This window comes from Oncorhynchus clarkii, chromosome 19, assembly GCF_045791955.1.
Source record: "Oncorhynchus clarkii lewisi isolate Uvic-CL-2024 chromosome 19, UVic_Ocla_1.0, whole genome shotgun sequence".
Classification (NCBI taxonomy): Eukaryota; Metazoa; Chordata; class Actinopteri; order Salmoniformes; family Salmonidae; genus Oncorhynchus; species Oncorhynchus clarkii.
This window is the reverse complement of record NC_092165.1, coordinates 22,139,104-22,162,374: the sequence shown is the minus strand read 5'-3', so window position 1 is coordinate 22,162,374 and position 23,271 is coordinate 22,139,104. Positions and strand designations below refer to the sequence as shown.

General features: G+C 42.5%; 1 protein-coding gene across 1 annotated transcript in view; it reads left to right on the top strand.

Moving 5' to 3' along the window:
* Window positions 1-597: 597 nt before the first annotated feature.
* Window positions 598-23,271, top strand: part of LOC139374928 (inactive ubiquitin carboxyl-terminal hydrolase 53-like) — a 62,400-nt gene continuing 39,726 nt past the window's right edge. Inside the window, exons 1-7 of the mRNA XM_071116173.1 lie at window positions 598-1,065; window positions 8,111-8,301; window positions 8,728-8,903; window positions 9,169-9,261; window positions 9,698-9,832; window positions 11,151-11,264; window positions 11,859-11,941. Coding sequence (XP_070972274.1) covers window positions 8,262-8,301; window positions 8,728-8,903; window positions 9,169-9,261; window positions 9,698-9,832; window positions 11,151-11,264; window positions 11,859-11,941 — 641 coding nt within the window. The 5' untranslated portion in view covers window positions 598-1,065; window positions 8,111-8,261. The remainder of the gene's footprint in view (window positions 1,066-8,110; window positions 8,302-8,727; window positions 8,904-9,168; window positions 9,262-9,697; window positions 9,833-11,150; window positions 11,265-11,858; window positions 11,942-23,271) is intronic.

The following is a 23,271-nucleotide window of genomic DNA, read 5'->3' as shown; positions in this document are numbered from 1 at the left end:
ATGATCGATGCTTGACTGCCATTTGACAAATAAAATATTCTCGCTTTTATCCATAATAATCTGATCATGTAGACTAGCCATCCCGCATAGTCTACCTGCACTGTATTTGTAAACTGTTGGCTAAAGCGCAAATGCCAAGCCCAGAATAGGCGCATTTGCTATTTTATGCAACAGTTTTTGTGACAAAACTATCTGTAGAGTTGAAAATGTGATGGGAGCACATTGAACTTTTATCAACAAGTGTGCATATTCTTTATGCGTATTTTAGAATATTCGCATGCAAATCTGTCTCCGATTGGATGGATACCTAGCTATAGACATGGACTTTATTTCCCCCCTGAATGTTTTTATCTCGAGGAAAATGGTCTTTAGATAATTGTATTTGATAATTGCAAACATCAAAGCTTAATATAGAAAGCCTCGACAATTACAACGTTACATGCTGCAGTCAGCCTGATAGTGAAACAGTGTTTTTGAGAGTCATGTGAGTTCTACTCTCACCTCAAATGGGACAAACCAAACGCCGAATGCTTGTGTCTGCTCTGCGAGACAAGCGATTTGCCATCAAGTGCAACCATGCGGCGGAGATATCTCTTTGTGAATTGCAGTAGGCTACTGTACACTCGGGGCGGATTTTGACCTCGCTACTCTCGAAGCATCATTAATCTGCGGATGACATTCATGCATAGACCACTACTGGATTTATTTCCAGAAATTATTTCCGCTATTGAACCGAAAACGTAAAAACAGCAAGGACATTATCAGGCTAGAATAAGACAATAGACAAAACGTATTCGGGTATGACGGTTAAAATGCCGGTTGGCATTTTATCACTGCACTGGCGTTGCAATTTATTGTAGCTATGCAGACCTTAATACTGCATTTGCCCACAGATTCCATCCACCAGTACTGCCTGACATTATCCACGAGCGAGTCCGGGTAGTCTATTGCAGTCATTTTTGCTTCAACGGTTTGTAGGTGACACAACTTGTGGGAATCTAATGTTGACAGCCTAGCTGTTTTGGGAGATATTTTATATCGGTCAAATATTATCGACGAGATACAGTGAGTATTGCATGTGTGTTATAACATTTTTATCTAACGGGTATGTTTTTCTTTGATGCAGTGATGCGAGTTGCGGTAAATAAATCCGTTCCCCCATAACACGCATGCGTCCTAACAGGTGTAAATTGCACGATATGCAATGGCATCTGAAGTAGCCCTATGCATGGTAGAAAAGACCCCTCATGTTCGTGTAAACTCCTCGCTATTTAGAATAATACAGTGGATGGCGAATTATAGGCTAAACGAAGTCATATGAAGTTTTAGGTTATAATTATAGGGCTATGATACGGATCCTTTTTCTATTTGAAGAATACACCACATGTGCAGATAAGCAAATGTAATCATATTTGTTAATGTCTGCTTGTGATTATTCAGGTTTATATGTATACCACTTTTTGGTCACAACGTAGGCTGGATACACTTGCCTGGATACCAGGTTTGGGCTCAATTCGAATTGAAGGCAGTGTATACAGTAAACATTTTGTACATTTTGTAAATATGTGATTGTTACAAGCAAAAACATCTCACTTGCAAATAGTAGAAGTAATGACAAACATGGGTCAGCTACAGGTGCAGTCAGATATTATGCTGAAGTTCGTGATGGCAAACAGAACGTGAAAGGATAGTTCACCGAAAACACATCTCATTTCATGCATAACATAAATGAATGTATCGGTAGGTGGGATGTTCTGTCATGTTGCTTATTCTTATCCAACCCATTCAGATCTGCCTAACAGGTTGTTTCTGGACAAGACTATAGCTTTTTAAAACCAAGCAGCAGCCCTATCCTGAAACAAACATAATCTAGCCCCTACATCTAGGTAGTTATGAGGCAATATGGCTAGAATTCCACCCACTAATCAGATGGAAAGATGGAGCTATTGCTTCTGGCTCTTGTATGATCTCTGAAGTAGGTTTGTAGAGCACTTTGGGTTGGGATTTACTTGTCTTAATACAGGGCTTCTTGTTTAACACATTACTATTATTAGGAGGTATTGGTTGCATCCCAAATGGCACCCTAATCCCCATATAGTGCCCTATGGGTCCTTGTCAAAAGTAGAGCACTTCAAAGGGAATAGGGTGCCATTTGGGACACAAGTACAGTATTAATGGGAGTTACACTACTTCCTGCTCATTGTTTCCATGGCACATCTGGGATCTGACTACAGTTGAAGTTTACATACACTTAGGTTGGAGTCATTAAAACTTGTTTTTCAACCACTCCACAAATTTCTTGTTAACAAACTATAGTTTTGGCAAGTTGGTTAGGACATCTACTTTGTGCTTGACACAAGTAATTTTTCAAACGATTGTTTACAGAAAATTATGTCATGGCTTTAGAAGCTTCTGATAGGCTAATTGACATTGTTTGAGTCAGTTGGAGGTGTACCTGTGGATGTATTTCAAGGCCTACCTTCAAACTCAGTGCCTCTTTGCTTGACATCATGGGAAAATCAAAAGAAATCAGCCAAGACTTCAGAAAAAAATAGACCTCCACAAGTCTGGTTCATCCTTGGGAGCAATTTCCAAATGCCTGAAGGTACCACGTTTATCTGTACAAACAATAGTACGCAAGTATAAACACCATGGGACCAAACAGCTGTCATAACGATCAGGAAGGAGACGCGTTCTGTCTCCTAGAGATGAACGTACTTTGGTGCAAAAAGTGCAAATCAATCCCAGAACAACAGCAAAGCACCTTGTGAAGATGCTGGAGGAAACAGGTACAAAAGTGTCTATATCCACAGTAAAACGAGTCCTATATCGACATAACTTGAAAGACCGCTCAGCAAGGAAGAAGCCACTGCTCCAAAACCGCCATAAAAAATCCAGACTACGGTTTTCAACTGCACATGGGGACAAATATTGTTATTTTTGGAGAAATGTCCTCTGGTCTGATGAAACAAAAATAGATCTGTTTGGCCATAATGACCATCGTTATGTTTGGAGGAAAAAGGGGAGGCTTGTAAGCCGGAGAACACCGTCCCAACATTGAAGCACGGGGGTGGCAGCAACTTGTTGTGGGGGTGCGTGGCTGCAGGAGAGACTGGTGCACTTCACAAAAATGATGTGGATATATTAAAGCAACATCTGAAGACATCATTCAGGAAGTTAAAGCTTGGTCACAAATGCGTATTCCAAATGGACAATGACCCCAAGCATACTTCCAAAGTTGTGGCAAAATGGCTTAAGGACCACAAAGTCAAGGTATTGGCGTGGCCATCACAAAGCCTTGACCTCAAACCTATATAAAATGTGTGGGCAGAACTGAAAAATCATATGCGAGCAAGGAGGCCTACAAACCTGACTCAGTTACACTAGCTCTGTCAGGAGGAATGGGACAAAATTCACCCAACTTATTGTGGGAAGCTTGTGGAAGGCTAGCCGAAACGTTTGACGCAAGTTAAACAATTTAAAGGCAATGCTACCAAATACTAATTGAGTGTATGTAAACTTCTGACCCACAGGGAATGCTATGAAGTAAATAAAAGCTGAAATAAATCATTCTCTCTAGTATTATTCTGACATTTCACATTCTTAAAATAAAGTGGGGATCCTAATTGACCTAAGACAGGGACTTTTTACTAGGATTAAATGTCAGTTGAGTTTAAATGTAAATTCCAACTTCAACTTTATATTGTCAGACAGGAGGAGAATAACCATCTGTCAAGGAAATTGTGGCCGTTTGGACCCAGCAAATATTATAGAATATAAACTATTATGTGTTATGTACAGTAGCCCATAGCCAACTCTTAGAGAAGAGGATGAGAAAAGTTTACCAGTAACACTTTGCTTTAATTTGCACTTATACCTGTGTATTACTGTACTTACTACAATAACAACATCGTAATAACATATTGTTTTAGTAATGCTTTACAATCACGTAGGTATAGAGATGAAGTTCAATATAGAATCAATTGTAATTACAGTGTTATTACACTCCTATAAGAGTAACCTGATGCTTTATAATGTGCTTCTGGTTTACCGATCAAATCAAATCAAATCAAATTTTATTTGTCACATACACATGGTTAGCAGATGTTAATGCGAGTGTAGCGAAATGCTTGTGCTTCTAGTTCCGACAATGCAGTAATAACAAGTAATCTAACTAACAATTCCAAAACTACTGTCTTGTACACAGTGTAAGGGGATAAAGAATATGTACATAAGGATATATGAATGAGTGATGGTACAGAGCAGCATAGGCAAGATACAGTAGATGGTATCGAGTACAGTATGTACAAATGAGATGAGTATGTAAACAAAGTGGCATAGTTTAAAGTGGCTAGTGATACATGTATTACATAAGGATACAGTCGATGATATAGAGTACAGTATATACGTATGCATATGAGATGAATAATGTAGGGTAAGTAACATTATATAAGGTAGCATTGTTTAAAGTGGCTAGTGATATATTTACATCATTTCCCATCAATTCCCATTATTAAAGTGGCTGGAGTTGAGTCAGTGTCAGTGTGTTGGCAGCAGCCACTCAGTGTTAGTGATGGCTGTTTAACAGTCTGATGGCCTTGAGATAGAAGCTGTTTTTGAGTCTCTCGGTCCCAGCTTTGATGCACCTGTACTGACCTCGCCTTCTGGATGATAGCGGGGTGAACAGGCAGTGGCTCGGGTGGTTGATGTCCTTGATGATCTTTATGGCCTTCCTGTGACATCGGGTGGTGTAGGTGTCCTGGAGGGCAGGTAGTTTGCCCCCGGTGATGCGTTGTGCAGACCTCACTACCCTCTGGAGAGCCTTACGGTTGAGGGCGGTGCAGTTGCCATACCAGGCGGTGATACAGCCCGCCAGGATGCTCTCGATTGTGCATCTGTAGAAGTTTGTGAGTGCTTTTGGTGACAAGCCGAATTTCTTCAGCCTCCTGAGGTTGAAGAGGCGCTGCTGCGCCTTCTTCACGATGCTGTCTGTGTGAGTGGACCAATTCAGTTTGTCTGTGATGTGTATGCCGAGGAACTTAAAACTTGCTACCCTCTCCACTACTGTTCCATCGATGTGGATAGGGGGGTGTTCCCTCTGCTGTTTCCTGAAGTCCACAATCATCTCCTTAGTTTTGTTGACGTTGAGTGTGAGGTTATTTTCCTGACACCACACTCCGAGGGCCCTCACCTCCTCCCTGTAGGCCGTCTCGTCGTTGTTGGTAATCAAGCCTACCACTGTTGTGTCGTCCGCAAACTTGATGATTGAGTTGGAGGCGTGCGTGGCCACGCAGTCGTGGGTGAACAGGGAGTACAGGAGAGGGCTCAGAATGCACCCTTGTGGGGCCCCAGTGTTGAGGATCAGCGGGGAGGAGATGTTGTTGCCTACCCTCACAACCTGGGGGCGGCCCGTCAGGAAGTCCAGTACCCAGTTGCACAGGGCGGGGTCGAGACCCAGGGTCTCGAGCTTGATGACGAGCTTGGAGGGTACTATGGTGTTGAATGCCGAGCTGTAGTCGATGAACAGCATTCTCACATAGGTATTCCTCTTGTCCAGATGGGTAGGATATCAGGTATATTACTTGGGTTGATGCCTATCCTACTTCATATGGAATTCATTCTGTGGATTCCAGGAAAGCATCATGACTTGGCAGCATCACAGCTCAGCAACAATATCAGTAACCTGTCCTGTCTGTAATGTTTCAGGGTGCAGAGAAACCGGGTTTTGGTCCATTTGAATTGAAGGCAGTCAATTCCGAAAGTGATTTAAATAAAACATAAAAACATTGAACAATTTTTGAAATGTATACACTATATATACAAAAGTATGTGGACACCCCTTCAAATTAGTCAATTCAGGTATTTCAGCCACACCTGTTGCTGACAGATGTATAAAATCTAGCAGACAGCGGTCCAATCCCCATAGACAAACATTGGCAGTAGAATGGCCTTACTGAAGAGCTCAATGACTTTCAACGTGGCACCGTCACAGGATGCCACCTTTCCAACAAGTCAGTTCGTCGAATTTCTGCCCTGCTAGAGCTGCCTCGGTCAACTGTAATTGCTGTTATTGTGAAGAGGAAGCATCTAGGAGCAACAACGGCTCAGCAGAAAAGTGGTACCCACACAAGCTCACAGAATGGGCCCTCCGAGTGCTAATGCGTTTAAAAATCGTCTGTCCTCGGTTGCAACACTCACTACCGAATTCCAAATTGCCTCTGGAAGCAACGTCAGCACAAGAACTGTTCATCGGGAGCTTCATGAAATGGGTTTCCATGATCGAGCAGCCGCACATAACCTAAGATCATCATGCGCATGAGTGGTGTATAGCCATTGGACTCTGGAGCAGTGGAAATGCGTTCTCTGGAGTGATGAATCACGCTTCACCATCTGGCAGTCTGACGGATTAATCTGGGTTTGGCGGATGCCAGGAGAACGCTACCTGCCTGAATGCATAGTGCCAACTGTAAAGTTTGTTTTTCATGGTTCGGGCTAGACCCCTTAGTTCCAGTGAAGGGAAATCTTAAGGCTACAGCATACAATGACGTTCTAGACGATCCTGTGCTTCCAACTTTTTGGCAACAGTTTGGGGAGGGCCCTTTCCCAATTTAGTATGACAATGCCCCTGTGCACAAAGCGAGGTCCATACAGAAATGTTTTGTTGAGATTGGTGTGGAAGAACTTGACTGGCCTGCACAGAGCCCTGACCTCAGCCACACCGAACACCTTTGGGATGAATTGGAATGCTGACTGCGAGCCAGACCTTATCGCCCAACATCAGTGCCCGACCTCACTAATTATCTTGTGGCTGAATGGAAGCAAGTCCCCCGCAGCAATGTTCCAACATCTATTGGAAAGCCTTTCCAGAAGAGTGGAGGCTGTTATAGTAACTCCATATTGATGCCCATGATGTTCGACGAGCAGGTGTCCACCTACTTCTGGTCATGTAGTGTACCTTCTACTTTTCAGTTTATTGAGAAGTCATTATAAATAGATGCTCTTTTTTCAATTATTGGATTGGAATGTCAGTTTACTTACAGAATCGACTGACTTCCATTCAAATTGACCCCAACCCTGCAGGGAGCCTCATTGGCCTAGTTAGCTAGCTATATGTGCTGTTTTGGTATGGGGAGTATCCAGACTTTCACACAGTCCTAATGTGATTAAATAATGTGATGAAATGTCAGGGGGTACTGTGTTTTTCAGTGCTGTGACAACCTGTGACTTGAAAAGCAGCAAATGCCTGTAAACTGGCTGTTGAATCTGTGCCCAAGTAGCCTATACGATTGTAACGTTGTCCACCCAGCTCAAGTCAATCACAACACAGAGAAGCTATTGCAAACGTAGGCCTAGTCTCTATGGTCACTTATATAACAATCATCATCTAGATTCTATTTAGGTGTATGCAAGACTTTGAGAAAGTCATAAACAATGTATGAAGGTATGGGATAAAACAATGGCAGTAACGCAACATAATAGCAGGGGCAATTTTAAGATGTATTTTTCTGGGGGGCCAGAGGGGGAACAAGCACCAGTGGGTGGCCATGGGAACTCAGGAAACTGTATCACATATAGTGTTGACAATTGGCTTGAACTATGATGTGTTTTATTGAAAAACTGTTTCAACTGTTAATTTGTATCTGTCCCTAATATGTTCAAAAAAATCAATTTGAAAATGCACACACGGAAAATATTCAAGTTAAATACATGTTAACTTAAGTGGTAACTCACTGGTATTGAATTTTATCAACCTTTGAAAGCAGTAGGGCAACTCACTTTAAAATGTATGTCAAACAAAAACCAATGATTGCAAAGTTAAACCATACCATATTTGGTCCCATATTCATAGCACGCAATGACTACATCAAGTGTGTGACTCTATACATTTGTTGGATGCATTTGCTGTATGTTTGGATTGTTTAAGATTATTTTTGTGCCTAATAGAAATGAATGGTTAATCATGTATTGTAATTTGACAATACAACAAGTCAGTTCGCACAATTAATACTTTTAACAATTCAGTGCAGATGCAAAGTTTGGTAACAGAATGATTGTGCCGTCATTGCCCAAAGTTTTTTTTAAAGCCAATGATTTATTTTCCTCTCTTTAGACTTGGTCCCATTGTCATTCAATGTCCAATAGTGCCATTCAAAAGCTTCCCTATGGATGAGCCTGGGAATGACTTCAATGGATCTTTTTGGAAGTGCGAGGCAGGGATGTAATGGATTGGTCCCATGGCTTGCTAGCTCCCTCCTCCCAGTATGTCCAGCTTTGGCAAGCCTCCCCCACTCTCCGGAGAAGGTAAACAACAGCTCCCATCACACAAGTCACTAAATCCTACCTAACCCAAAGTCTGATCATAACCAGTGGCCAAGTGCTATTCACTCTCTAAGATGTGCATGGACACATAAGGACTTACCCCTCAGGATGTACAGTAAATTCCCAATCTGGCCCTCATACCATCACGGTCACCTAATCATCCCCTGCTTACAATTGGCTCATTCATCCCCCCTCCTCTCTCCTGTAACTATTCCCCAGGTCGTTGCTGTAAATGAGAATGTGTTTTCAGTCAACTTACCTGGTAAAACAAGTTATTGTATTGTATGATTAGTGTTCTCTATGGATATATCTCATAACAGCAGTCTTAAACTTCTGGTCCAGGAGCCACATTTGTATATCCAATTCCCATTAGAGCATAACAACAGCTGGTGACTGCTCTCTCCCCAGTGGCATGCTCTAACTCTCTGGCATGGGTCAAGCTCTTCAAAAAGCCTGGAGCTGTTGGTGGTGGTGGGGGCCTGGGGAAATCCTGTCAGCCTGGGAGCATGTTGTCTCTGGCTCTAACCAAAGGCCTGCTGAACGAACCAGGCCAGAATAGCTGCTTCCTCAACAGTGCCGTACAGGTGAGTGCTAAAACTTGTCAATATGCAGGTTTATGCAATAGTGTAAACATAGATTATTTCCTACGGAAGGCTAAGGGGCAAGATTACTACTAAATTAAGATGTCCATGCTTTTTCCTATGTAGGATTTAGTTCTACTTTTCATATGGAACGTAATGTAGGATTAATATAGTCATAACATTTTATGTTACAGATGTTGTTAGATTAATACACATATACCTGTGATTTGAATATGATCAATGCAATGCTGTCATTTCACCTGAACAGGTGTTATGGCAGTTGGACATTTTCAGGAGGAGTTTGAGACAGCTTCCTGGTCATTTTTGTCTAGGGGATGCCTGCATTTTCTGCGCTTTAAAGGTTTGTATATAATATCATCATCACAATACTGTACATCTTACACCTAGTTTAATTACTTATTCAAGAGATTCACAAGATGTCAAAGTTCACCCATAAAAAATGTAGAATATTTATTTAGTTTCTATTTAAACAAAAATAGCCATTGATATTTGAAGATCTTTTAAACACACTGGTTGAATCAATATTGTTTCCACGTCATTTCAATGAAATAATGTTGAATCAACGTGGACTATATGTTGAAATGACATCTGTGCCCAGTGGGCAGAGTTCCTGGACCTAGAATTAAGTCTAATCCTGGACTGCATTGAACATTCTTTTTAGTCCAGGACTGAGCTGAATCTGGGTTCAGGAAACCAGCTCTTAGAGACTTGATCATTAAGGCAACTTACAGTACCCCCCTCGCCTCAATTCTCTACAACGCTTTTTCCCCCTGCAGAGTATTTTCAGCCAGTTCCAGCAAAGCCAAGAGCGAGCGTTGCCTTCGGATAGCCTGCGTCACGCCCTCGCAGAAACCTTTAAGGACGAGCAGCGTTTCCAACTTGGCCACATGGACGACGCTGCAGAGTGCTTTGTAAGTCTAGAACTGTAGCACTTTCTTTTTTAGCGATCGAGATGTCATATTAGCCTTTTTTATTGAACTAAAGCAGTTTCCCAAAACTCCCCGTTGGTACCCCTTAAATTTGCAAAATTCCAGTAACTTTCCCAAAAGTAAATTTTGCAACCCTAACCCAGTACAAATACACCTGATTCATCTAGTCACTTAACCAGTTAAGTCAGCTGTGCTAGTTCTGGAATAAATCAAATAAGTGGAAACGGCTGGGAGTACTTTAAGGAGAAAAAAATATATTTTAATTTTGAGCATTTGATTTTGTCTTTCCATGACATAGACGGATCAGGTGAATCCAGGTGAAAGCTAAGATCCCTTATTGATGTCATCACTTCAATCAGTGTAGAGACAGGTTAAAGAAGGATTTTTAAATCTTGAGACAATTGAGTTACCTGATGTGGAATAGAGTTCCATGTAGTCATGGCTTTATGTAGTACTGTGCACCTCCCAATCTGTTCTGGAATTGTGAAGAGACTTCTCGTGGGATATGCATCGGTGTCCGAGCTTTGTGCTAGTAGTTTAAACAACTCGGTGCATTCAGCTTGTCAACACCTCTTACAAAAATAAGTAGTGATGAAGTCAATCTTTCCCCCACTTTAAGCCAGGAGAGATTGACATGCATATCATTAATGTTAACTCACCATGTACATTTAAGGGCCAGCCGTGCTGCCCTGTTCTGAGCCAAAGTCCCTTTTTGTGGCACCTGACCACACGACTGAACAGTAGTCCAGGTGTGACAAAACTAGGGCCTGTAGGACCTGCCTTGTTGATAGTGTTGTTAAGATGGCAGAGCTGTGCTTTATTATAGACAGATGTGTGCCATTCAGAGGGTGAATGACAAAGACAAAAGATTAAAGTGCCTTTCAACGGGGTATGGTAGTAGGTGCCAGGCACACCGGTTTGAGTGTGTCAATAACTGCAACGCTGCTGGGTTTTTCATGCTCAACACTTTGCTGTGTATATCAAGAATGGTCCACCACCCAAAGGACATCCAGCCAACTTGACACAACTGTGGAAGCATTGGAGTCAACATGGACCATCATATCTGTGGAATGCTTTCGACACCTTATAGTCCATGCTCCGACAAATTGAGGCATGGACTACAAGTGCAACTCAATATTAGAAAGGTGTTCTTAACGTTTTGTACACTCAGTGTACACTGTTATGTTTCTACTCACAGATATGTGTATCAGGATAGTTTGGGCTACAGATGCTAAGGATGTAATGGAAAACAGTGACTTCAGATGTCTGACCTCACTTTGTTTAATTCTTGGTGCACAAGGAGAACATTCTGGAGAGGATTCACCTGCACATAGTTTCTGACACGGCGACTGAGGCCTGCACATCCAAGTCCTGCATTACCCACCAGAAGTTTGCCATGATACTTTATGAACAGGTAATGTGATTTATTTAATCCACTGTTGATTAGAAAGAGGGAAAAGGAGAGACATATAGACTAGTGGGTAACACTCTACTTAAGGGATACAGGTATAATGCATCATGATACGTTCATAATGCATTATAAGCCATCAGTATCTATGAAGTGTTTATAATGTGTTATCATCTTATAATGAAATAGCCATGTTCAGCCATTTGATACATTTCCATATAAAAAGACGTACCATTTTATAAGTTCATTTCTATACATGCTTGTAACAAGTAATAATACACTATAACTGTATGCCCTAAGTAAAGTGTTACCCAATAGTGACATACTAACAACAAAAAGATTGTAAAACCAAGTCAATTCAATAGATCTTTATTGTCCCCGTAGGGGAATTCTTGCGCCACCTACGAAAGACATATATATGCATAAATAAAAGCATACATGCAGCATAAATTAGATTTTGCCAAATATACGGTATATATTTGACCCGAAAGCCAATCTGATAAGGCCTATACACATATCATTGGATTTCCAATTTCAACTTTCTGTTAGTTATTCTGTTATTTTAATTTGACATGCAACTTTGATTTTCTCCCCCTGCAGTTTGTATGTCGTAGTTGTGGCGCCTCCTCGGACCCCCTTCCTTTCACAGAGTTAGTGCATTATGTCTCCACCACAGCCCTATGGTAAGTACTTCCTCTAAGAAACTTGACAAACAGAACTAAATCTTTGTTCTAAGCCAAAATGGGATTTTCTGGTGAGATGGCGCTGAAGTGGATAGCTGCCATCTTACGGGCTCCTGATATTGTGTTTTTTTACGCTGATCTTAACTTATTTCCACCATCATTTCCTGTGACCGAAAACAGCTTCTGGACATCAGAACAGCCATCACTAACCTCAATTTACATGAAGATTTCTACTTCAACGAGTCGGCAGTTCTGGACGTTATGCTTACCCCGGACCAGGCCCTGATCCCCGGGACTCGAAAGAGGCGATTGTCCAATGTTTTGTTGGCGAACGTACAATCACTAGAGAACAAACTGGACGAGCTCCGTTCGAGACTCTCCTATCAACAGAACCTGAAGAAATGTAATATCCTATGTTTGTTGAAGTTGTGACTGAACAAGAACTTGGATAATATAAACCTTGCTGGCTTTTCCATGCATTGTCAAGATCGGACGGCAGCTTCGGGTAAGATGAGAGGGGGAGGGTTGTGTATACGGTCAATTTCACGCCATATGTATTGAATTCAAAATAAAATCAATTGTGAACATGAAAAATAAAGTTGAGAATGTAAACATTACATTTTCGAGAACGGGTGAAACAATGGATGTTGAAATCAAAAACCAAACAATTGAAAGCAAAATGTATAGAATTGTAAAGAAAAATAAGACATCAAAAGCAAAACCCTAAAACGTATCATTTTAAAGCGAGAGCAAAACTATATGACAAATGATTTAAAAATATATTTGAAAACGAATGCAACAATAGTTTTTGGTTAAACTTTCCCAGCAACCAATCCTATTGAATACATTTTGCCTACGCTCTTGCCTGCATGTACTGCATGTACTGGAGTATTGTCATGCTGAAACAGGAAAGGGGTTTCCCTTTGCCACAAAATTGGAAGCACAGAATCGTCTAGAACAGGGCAAAGGCCGGCCCGGGCCCGGGCCCGCGACCTGATTCAATATGGCCCGCGGAATAATGCTCAGATCAAATAAAGAATTTGCGATAGTAAAGTTTTGAAAAACGTATTTGTTATTCAAATTAAAAGCCCAAATGAATACCCACCTTTGTGTAATGATTTAACTCCCACCGCTTGTGGGACATTTATTTTGAAGGCTCGTATAATTAACAACTGCACGAGGACAGACAGTGACTGTCACACCCTGACCATAGTTTACTTTGTATGTTTCTATGTTTTGGTTGGTCAGGGTGTGATCTGAGTGGGCATTCTATGTTACATGTCTAGTTTGTCCAGTTCTATGTTCGGCCTGATATGGTTCTCAATCAGAGGCAGGTGTTCGTCATTGTCTCTGATTGGGAACCATATTTAGGTAGCCTGGGTTTCACTGTGTGTTTGTGGGTGATTGTTCCTGTCTATGTGTTTTCACCAGATAGGCTATTTAGGTTTTCGTTACGTTCTTTATTTTTGTAGTGTTTGTATTGATTCGTGTTTTACGTTTGTTTATTAAAACATGGATCGCAATCGACACGCTGCATTTTGGTCCGACTCTCCTTCTCATATAGAAAACCGTTACAGTGACTGACATTCTGACACACACGTCACAGTTACAAATAGTAGCTAGCTATAAATTGCCCAAAATGTGTTTTTCAAAGATTAAAAAAAAGGAAAGTAGACAATGAATGAACACCTCCAGCAAGAGTGGACATCAAAATATTTCTTTATTGAGGTATCAAGGGAAAGCTGTGTGCTTAGTGTGCAAAGAGAGCATCGCTGTCTTGAAAGACCACAATTTGTTCTGACACTTCCAGACGAAGCATGCAGAGAAATATAGGAATATGTCTTCTGAGCAGAGGGCAAGTGCATCGAAAGAGTTGCTTTCTCAGTTGCAAAAGCAGCAAGGATTTCACAAAACTGCATTCAGCAAACAACGTAATTGAGAGAACTAGCTACAGTATGTACCGTCTCACAAAATGTCTAAGCATAGCAAGCCATTTAGCCGAGAGTGAATTTATTAAATAATGTTTAATTGACTCTGCAGCAATACTTTGCCCTGACAAGAAAGAGCTGTTTGAAAATGTTTCTCTGTCAAGACGATATGACGTGTTGAGGACATCACAAAGAATTTGGAACAACAGTTGCAGGGGTATGAATTGGCACCTATTTCTCCTTTGCCGTGGATGAGAGCAGTTGATATTCTTATGAGGCATAACCCTAGACTTTTAAATTACAGAGGAGCTTGCTTCAGTGCAGTCAATGAAGAGCACAAACAAAGGGAAATATTTTTTGGAGGAGGTTAATAAGTGTGGCAAAGCCGGGACTGAGTTTTGAAAAGTTTTCCAGTGTAACCACTGATGGGTGCCCAAACTTGACAGAGAAAAACGTTGGCGTTTTGAAAAGGATACAAGATCAAGTAGCTAAACTGAACCCAGATTGCATTATTCATCAGGAGGTGCTCTGTAAATGTGTTCTGAAAATGAGCCATGTTGTGGATACAGTCACTAAGGTGGATACAGTCACTAAACTTCATAAGAGCAAAATCGTTAAACCACAGGCAGTTCTTGTCACTGTTGGAAGAGACAGTCGGATCATGCAGATCTCCCCTACAACACAAACCTGAGATGGCTGAGTTTGGGGAAGGTGCTTAAAGGGTGTGGGACCTGAAGTTTTTGCAAATGAAAGGAAAACATGTGGATTTCCCTCAACTGCAAGATAAAAATGGTTGGCTGATTTTGCCTTCACCGTGGACATCGTGGCCGTCATGAATGAACTGAATTGCAAACTACAAGGGAAGGCCCTTTTTTCACATCAGATGTATCAAAGCCTTCAAGCGAAAATTAGTCCTCCTAACCCGCCAAATAGAAGCCAACAATCTCACCCACCTTCCGACACTACTAGTCTGTTCCCTATCAGATGACCAGCGGGAGAAGAATACATCGCTACTGCATGCTTTGAACAGTGAGTTATCTTGTCGTTTTGAGGATTTCAAAGTGTTGGAAAATGACATGCAGTTGGTTTCCTCTCCTTTCATCTCCAATGTGGATAACGCTCCCACTGACATGCAACTTGAGCTTATCGATTTTCAGTCTGATGCAGTGATTAGAGAACTATTTAAAACAATGTGACTGACGAGGTTATATGCATCTCTCGATGAAAACAAAACTCCAAAGATTAGGAGTCATGCTCAGAAGATGTATGTACTGTTTGGATCAACCTATGTATGTGTACAGACATTTTTAGTGATGAAGTATAACAAGTCAAAACTGTAATAACTTATGCTTCACGGAGTCGTGGCTGAACGACGACACTATCAACATACAGCAGGCTGGTTATACGCCACATCGGCAGGATAGAACAGCGGCATCTGGTTAGACAAGGGTGCGGCGGACTATGTATTTTTGTAAATAACAGCCGGTGCACGATATCTAAGGAAGTATCGAGCTGTTGCTCGAGGTAGAGTATCTCATGATAAGCTGTAGACCACAATATCTACCTAGAGAGTTTATCTGTATTTTTTGTAGCTGTTTACAAACCACCACAGTCAGAAGCTGTCAGAGGCTGGCACTAAGCCACCATTGAATGGGCTGTATTCCGCCAAAGGCAAATAAGAAAACGCTCACCCAGAGGTGGCGCTCCTAGTAGCCGGGGACTTTAATGCAGGGAAACTTAAATCAGATTTACCAAATTTCTATCAGCATGTTAAATGTGCAACCAGAGGAAAAAAACTATAGACCACCTTTACTCCACATACAAAGCTCTCCCTCACCTTCCATTTGGCAAATCTGACCATAATTCTATCCTCCTGATTCCTGCTTACAAGCAAAAATTAAAGCAGGAAGCACCAGTGACTAGATCAATAAAAAATTGGTCAGATGAAGCAGATGCTAAGCTACAGGACTGTGTTGCTAGCACAGACTGGAATATGTTAATGGATTTCCTCCGATGTCATTGAGGAGTACACCACATCAGTCATTGGCTTCATCAATAAGTGCAACGATGACATCATCCCCACAGTGACCGTACATACATACCCCAACCAGAAGCCATGGTTTACAGGCAACATCCGCACTGAGCTAAAGGCTAGAGCTTCCGCTTTCAAGGAGCGGGACTCTAACCTGGAAGCTTATAAGAAATCCCGCTATGCCCTGTGTGATGACGCTCTCCGCAGTCGATGTGAGTAAGACCTATAAACAGGTCAACGGACAGATTACAAGGACGTGTACTGCAAGCATGCACTGACCAGCTGGCAAGTGTCTTCACTGACATTACCAGGACGTGTAATGTGAGCATGCGCTGACCAACTAGCAAGTGTCTTCACTGACATGTTCAACCTCTCCCTGTCCGAGTCTGTAATACCAAGCAGATCACCATAGTGCCTGTGTCCAAGAACACTAAGGTAACCTGCCTAAATGACTACCAACCCGTAGCACTCACGTCTGTAGCCATGAAGTGCTTTGAAAGGTTGATCATGGCTCACATCAACACCATTATCCCAGAAACCCTAGACTCACTCTAATTTGCATACCACCCCAACAGATTCACAGATGATGCAATCTCAATTGCACTCCACACTGCCCTTTCCCACCTGGAACACCTATGTGAGAATGCTATTCATTGACTACAGCTCAGCGTAAAAATTGTCAAAGACTCCAGCCACGCTAGTCATAGACTGTTCTCTCTGCTACTGCACGGCAAGTGGTACCGGAGCGCCAAGTCTAGGTCCAAGAGGCTTCTAAACAGCTTCTACCCCCAAACCATAAAACTCCTGAACACCTAATGAAAGCTACCCAGACTATTTGCGTTGCAACCCCCCGGCCCCTCTCTCTTTTACACCGCTGCCTCTCTATGTTGTTATCACGTGTTCATAGTCACTTTAATAACTCTGCCTACATGTACCTCAACTAACCGGTGCCCCCGCACATTGACTCTGTACCGGTACCCCCCTGTATATAGTCTCGCTATTGTTATTTTACCGCTGCTCTTTAATTATTTGTTACTTTTATTTCTTATTCTTATCCATATTTTTTTAAACTGCATTGTTGGTTAGGGGCTCATAAGTAAGCATTTCACTGAAAGGTCTACACCTGTTGTATTCGGCGCATGTGACTAATTTAATGTGATGTCAAGGGACAGATCATCTCTTACTGACTCTCACCTCTCAGCAATTCTGCGCATTGCGACGTCAGAAACTGCTCTAGTCAATGCCCATCAGGGAATTCACTCCTCACACTGATTGAGTAATTTAAATGTAATGTTGAGCTCTCTCTCTCTCTCTTGTGTTATTGTGCAACCCGTTAACAAGAGTTCTATCCGTGGTGCTGAATGCACAGTGTACTTTTCCCTCCGTGTAGTTCATTGCATGTTTAATAATGAAAATACCTACCAAAAGGAGAGCATGTATGTGATTTATTTATGGTTTATTATGTTAAAGTTAAATAAGTAGCATATCTGGACGTGATTTACAGTAGATATATCTGTCAACACAGTCATATATATATATACACATGATGTATAATTCTGTAATATGATTCTGGTCTGCAATGATATATTCTAATGTGGCCCTCCATGGAAAATAATTGCCCAGGCCAGGTCTAGAATGTCATTGTATGAAATAAGGGGCCCAGCCCGAACCATGAAAAACATCCACAACCATTATTCCTTCTCCACCAAACTTTACAATTGACACAGTGCATTGGGGCAGGTAGCGTTCTCCTGGCATCCGCCAAACCCAGATTTGTCATTTGGAATGCCAGATGGTGAAGCATTGCTCCAGAGAACACATTTCTACTGCTCCAGAGTCCAATGGCGGCGAGCTATACACCATTCCAGCCGACACTTGACATTGCGTATAGTGATCTTAGGCTGCTCGGCCATGGGAACCCATTTCATGAAGCTCCCGGCGAACAGTTCTTGAGCATCCGTTGCTTCCAGAGGCAGTTTGGAACTCGGTAGCTATGTGCTTCAGTAATCGGCGGCCCCGTTCTGTGAGCTTGTGTGACCTAACACTGCGGCTGAGCCGTTGTTGCTCCTAGACTTTTCCACTTCACAATAACAGCACCTACAGTTGAACGGGGCAGCTCTAGCAGGGCAGAAATTTGACTAAGTGACTTGCTGGAAAGGTGACATCCTATGGCGGTACCATGTTGAAAGTCACTAAGCTCTTCAGTATGACCAGTACTGACAATGTTTGTCTATGGAGATTGCATGGCAGTGTGCTCGACTTTCTACGCCTGTCAGCAACAGGTGTGGCTGAAATAGCCGAATCCAAGGGGTGTGAAGGGGTGTTCACATACTTTTGTATATATAGTGCATCTACTTGAGTTACCTCATACCCCATGCACATCGACAGCCTCAATTTGTCAGGGCATGGACAACAAGGTGTCGAAAGCGGTCCACAGGGATGCTGGCCCATGTTGACTCCAATGCATCCCACAATTGCGTCAAGTTGCATGGATATCCTTTGGGTGGTGGACCATTCTTGATACAGACGGGACACTGTTGAGTGTGAAAAACCCGACAGCATTTCAGTTCTTGACACACTCAAACAGTTGTGCCTGGCAACTACTACCATACCTCGTTCAAAGGCACTTAAATATTTTGTCTTGCCCATTCTCCATCTGAATGGCACACATACACAATCCATGTCTCAATTGCCTCATGGCTTAAAAATCATTACTTAACCTGCCCCCCCCCCTCCCCTTCATCTACACTGATTGAAGTGGATTTAACTTCTTATGGCTGCAGGGGCAGTAGCTTGGATGAAAGGTGCCCAGAGTAAACGGCCTGCTCCTCAGTCTCAGTTGCTAATATATGCATATCATTATTAGTATTGGATAGAAAACACTCTGAAGTTTCTAAAACTGTTTGAATGATGTCTGAGAGTATAACAGAACTCATATGGCAGGCAAAATCTGAGAAGAAATCAAAACAGCAAGTGAGAAATCTGAGGTTGGTCGATTTTCAACCCAGGCTCTATTGAAATCACAGGGGGATATCAAAATCAAATCAAATCAAATGTATTTATATAGCCCTTCGTACATCAGCTGATATCTCAAAGTGCTGTACAGAAACCCAGCCTAAAACCCCAAACAGCAAGCAATGCAGGTGTAGAAGCACAGTGGCTAGGAAAAACTCCCTAGAAAGGCCAAAACCTAGCAAGAAACCTAGAGAGGAACCAGGCTATGTGGGGTGGCCAGTCCTCTTCTGGCTGTGCCGGGTGGAGATTATAACAGAACATGGCCAAGATGTTCAAATGTTCATAAATGACCAGCATGTGGTCGAATAATAATAAGGCAGAACAGTTAAAACTGGAGCAGCAGCACAGTCAGGTGGACTGGGGACAGCAAGGAGTCATCATGTCAGGTATTCCTGGGGCATGGTCCTAGGGCTCAGGTCCCCCGAGAGAGAGAAAGAAAGAGAAAATTAGAGAGAGCATATGTGGGATGGCTGTCCTCTTCTGGCTGTGCCGGGTGGAGATTATAACAGAACATGGCCAAGATGTTCAAATGTTCATAAATGACCAGCATGGTCGAATAATAATAAGGCAGAACAGTTTAAACTGGAGCAGCAGCACGGTCAGGTGGACTGGGGACAGCAAGGAGTCATCATGTCAGGTATTCCTGGGGCATGGTCCTAGGGCTCAGGTCCTCCGAGAGAGAGAAAGAAAGAGAGAATTAGAGAGAGCATATGTGGAATGGCCAGTCCTCTTCTGGCTGTGCCGGGTGGAGATTATAACAGAACATGGCCAAGATGTTCAAATGTTCATAAATGACCAGCATGGTCGAATAATAATAAGGCAGAACAGTTGAAACTGGAGCAGCAGCACGGCCAGGTGGACTGGGGACAGCAAGGAGTCATCATGTCAGGTAGTCCTGGGGCATGGTCCTAGCGCTCAGGTCCTCCGAGAGAGAGAAAGAAAGAGAGAAGGAGAGAATTAGAGAACGCACACTTAGATTCACACAGGACACCGAATAGGACAGGAGAAGTACTCCAGATATAACAAACTGACCCTAGCCCCCCGACACATAAACTACTGCAGCATAAATACTGGAGGCTGAGACAGGAGGGGTCAGGAGACACTGTGGCCCCATCCGAGGACACCCCCGGACAGGGCCAAACAGGAAGGATATAACCCCACCCACTTTGCCAAAGCACAGCCCCCACACCACTAGAGGGATATCTTCAACCACCAACTTACCATCCTGAGACAAGGCTGAGTATAGCCCACAAAGACCTCCGCCACGGCACAACCCAGGGGGGGGGGGGCGCCAACCCAGACAGGATGACCACATCAGTGAATCAACCCACTCAGGTGACGCACCCCATCCAGGGACGGCATGAGAGAGCCCCAGTAAGCCAGTGACTCAGCCCCTGTAATAGGGTTAGAGGCAGAGAATCCCAGTGGAAAGAGGGGAACCGGCCAGGCAGAGACAGCAATGGCGGTTCGTTGCTCCAGAGCCATTCCGTTCACCTTCCCACTCCTGGGCCAGACTACACTCAATCATATGACCCACTGAAGAGATGAGTCTTCAGTAGAGACTTAAAGGTTGAGACCGAGTTTGCGTCTCTGACATGGGTAGGCAGACCGTTCCATAAAAATGGAGCTCTATAGGAGAAAGCCCTGCCTCCAGCTGTTTGCTTAGAAATTCTAGGGACAATTAGGAGGCCTGCGTCTTGTGACCGTAGCGTACGTGTAGGTATGTACGGCAGGACCAAATCAGAGAGATAGGTAGGAGCAAGCCCATGTAATGCTTTGTAGGTTAGCAGTAAAACCTTGAAATCAGCCCTTGCTTTGACAGGAAGCCAGTGTAGAGAGGCTAGCACTGGAGTAATATGATCACATTTTTTGGTTCTAGTCAGGATTCTAGCAGCCGTATTTAGCACTAACTGAAGTTTATTTAGTGCTTTATCCGGGTAGCCGGAAGGTAGAGCATTGCAGTAGTCTAACCTAGAAGTGACAAAAGCATGGATACATTTTTCTGCATCATTTTTGGACAGAAAGTTACGTAGATGGAAAAAAGCTGTCCTTGAAATGGTCTTGATATGTTCTTCAAAAGAGAGATCAGGGTCCAGAGTAACGCCGAGGTCCTTCACAGTTTTATTTGAGACGACTGTACAACCATTAAGATTAATTGTCAGATTCAACAGAAGATCTCTTTGTTTCTTGGGACCTAGAACAAGCATCTCTGTTTTGTCCGAGTTTAAAAGTAGAACGTTTGCAGCCATCCACTTCCTTATGTCTGAAACACATGCTTCTAGCAAGGGCAATTTTGGGGTTTCACCATGTTTCATTGAAATGTACAGCTGTGTGTCATCCGCATAGCAGTGAAAGTTAACATTATGTTTTCGAATAACATCCCCAAGAGGTAAAATGTATAGTGAAAACAATAGTGGTCCTAAAACGGAACCTTGAGGAACACCGAAATTTACAGTTGATTTGTCAGAGGACAAACCATTCACAGAGACAAACTGATATCTTTCCGACAGATAAGATCTAAACCAGGCCAGAACTTGTCCGTGTAGACCAATTTGGGTTTCCAATCTCTCCAAAAGAATGTGGTGATCGATGGTATCAAAAGCAGCACTAAGGTCTAGGAGCACGAGGACAGATGCAGAGCCTCGGTCCGATGACATTAAAATGTAATTTACCACCTTCACAAGTGCCGTCTCAGTGCTATGATGGGGTCTAAAACCAGACTGAAGCATTTCGTATACATTGTTTGTCACCAGGAAGGCAGTGAGTTGTTGCGCAACAGCCTTTTCTAAAATTTTTGAGAGGAATGGAAGATTCGATATAGGCCGATAGTTTTTTTATATTTTCTGGGTCAAGGTTTGGCCTTTTCAAGAGAGGCTTTATTACTGCCACTTTTAGTGAGTTTGGTACACATCCGGTGGATAGAGAGCCGTTTATTATGTTCAACATAGGAGGGCCAAGCACAGGAAGCAGCTCTTTCAGTAGTTTAGTTGGAATAGGGTCCAGTATGCAGCTTGAAGGTTTAGAGGCCATGATTATTTTCATCATTGTGTCAAGAGATATAGTACTAAAACACTTGAGCGTCTCTCTTGATCCTAGGTCCTGGCAGAGTTGTGCAGACTCAGGACAACTGAGCTTTGAAGGAATACGCAGATTTAAGGAATTTGCGTAATTTGCTTTCTAATAATCATAATCTTTTCCTCAAAGAAGTTCATGAATTTATCACTGCTAAAGTGAAAGTCATCCTCTCTTGGGGAATGCTGCTTTTTAGTTAGCTTTGCGACAGTATCAAAAAGGAATTTCGGATTGTTCTTATTTTCCTCAATTAAAAAAATAGAAAAAAAAAAAAAAAAAAAAAAAAAGAAAAATAGGATGATTGAGCAGCAGTAAGGGCTCTTCGGTACTGCACAGTACTTTCTTTCCAAGCTAGTCGGAAGACTTCCAGTTTGGTGTGGCGCCATTTCCGTTCCAATTTTCTGGAAGCTTGCTTCAGAGCTCGGGTATTTTCTGTGTACCAGGGAGCTAGTTTCTTATGAGAAATGTTTTTAGTTTTTAGGGGTGCAACTGCATCTAGGCTATTGCGCAAGGTTAAATTGAGTTCCTCAGTTAGGTGGTTAACAGATTTTTGTCCTCTGGCGTCCTTGGGTAGACAGAGGGAATCTGGAAAGACATCAAGGAATCTTTGTGTTGTCTGTGAATTTATAGCACGACTTTTGATGATCCTTGGTTGGGGTCTGAGCAGATTATTTGTTGCAATTGCAAACGTAATAAAATGGTGGTCCGTTAGTCCAGGATTATGAGGAAAAACATTAAAATCCACAACATTTATTCCATGGGACAAAACTAGGTCCAGCGTATGACTGTGACAGTGAGTGGGTCCAGAGACATGTTGGACAAAACCCACTGAGTCGATGATGGCTCCGAAAGCCTTTTGGAGTGGGTCTGTGGACTTTTCCATGTGAATATTAAAGTCACCAAAGATTAGAATATTATCTGCTATGACTACAAGGTCCGATAGGAATTCAGGGAACTCAGTGAGGAACGCTGTATATGGCCCAGGAGGCCTGTAAACAGTAGCTATAAAAAGTGATTGAGTAGGCTGCATAGATTTCATGACTAGAAGCTCAAAAGACGAAAACGTCATAATTTTTTTTTTTGTAAATTGAAATTTGCTATCGTAAATGTTAGCAACACCTCCGCCTTGCGGGATGCACAGGGGATATGGTTACTAGTGTAGCCAGGAGGTGAGGCCTCATTTAACACAGTAAATTCATCAGGCTTAAGCCATGTTTCAGTCAGGCCAATCACATCAAGATTATGATCAGTGATTAGTTAATTGACTATAATTGCCTTTGAAG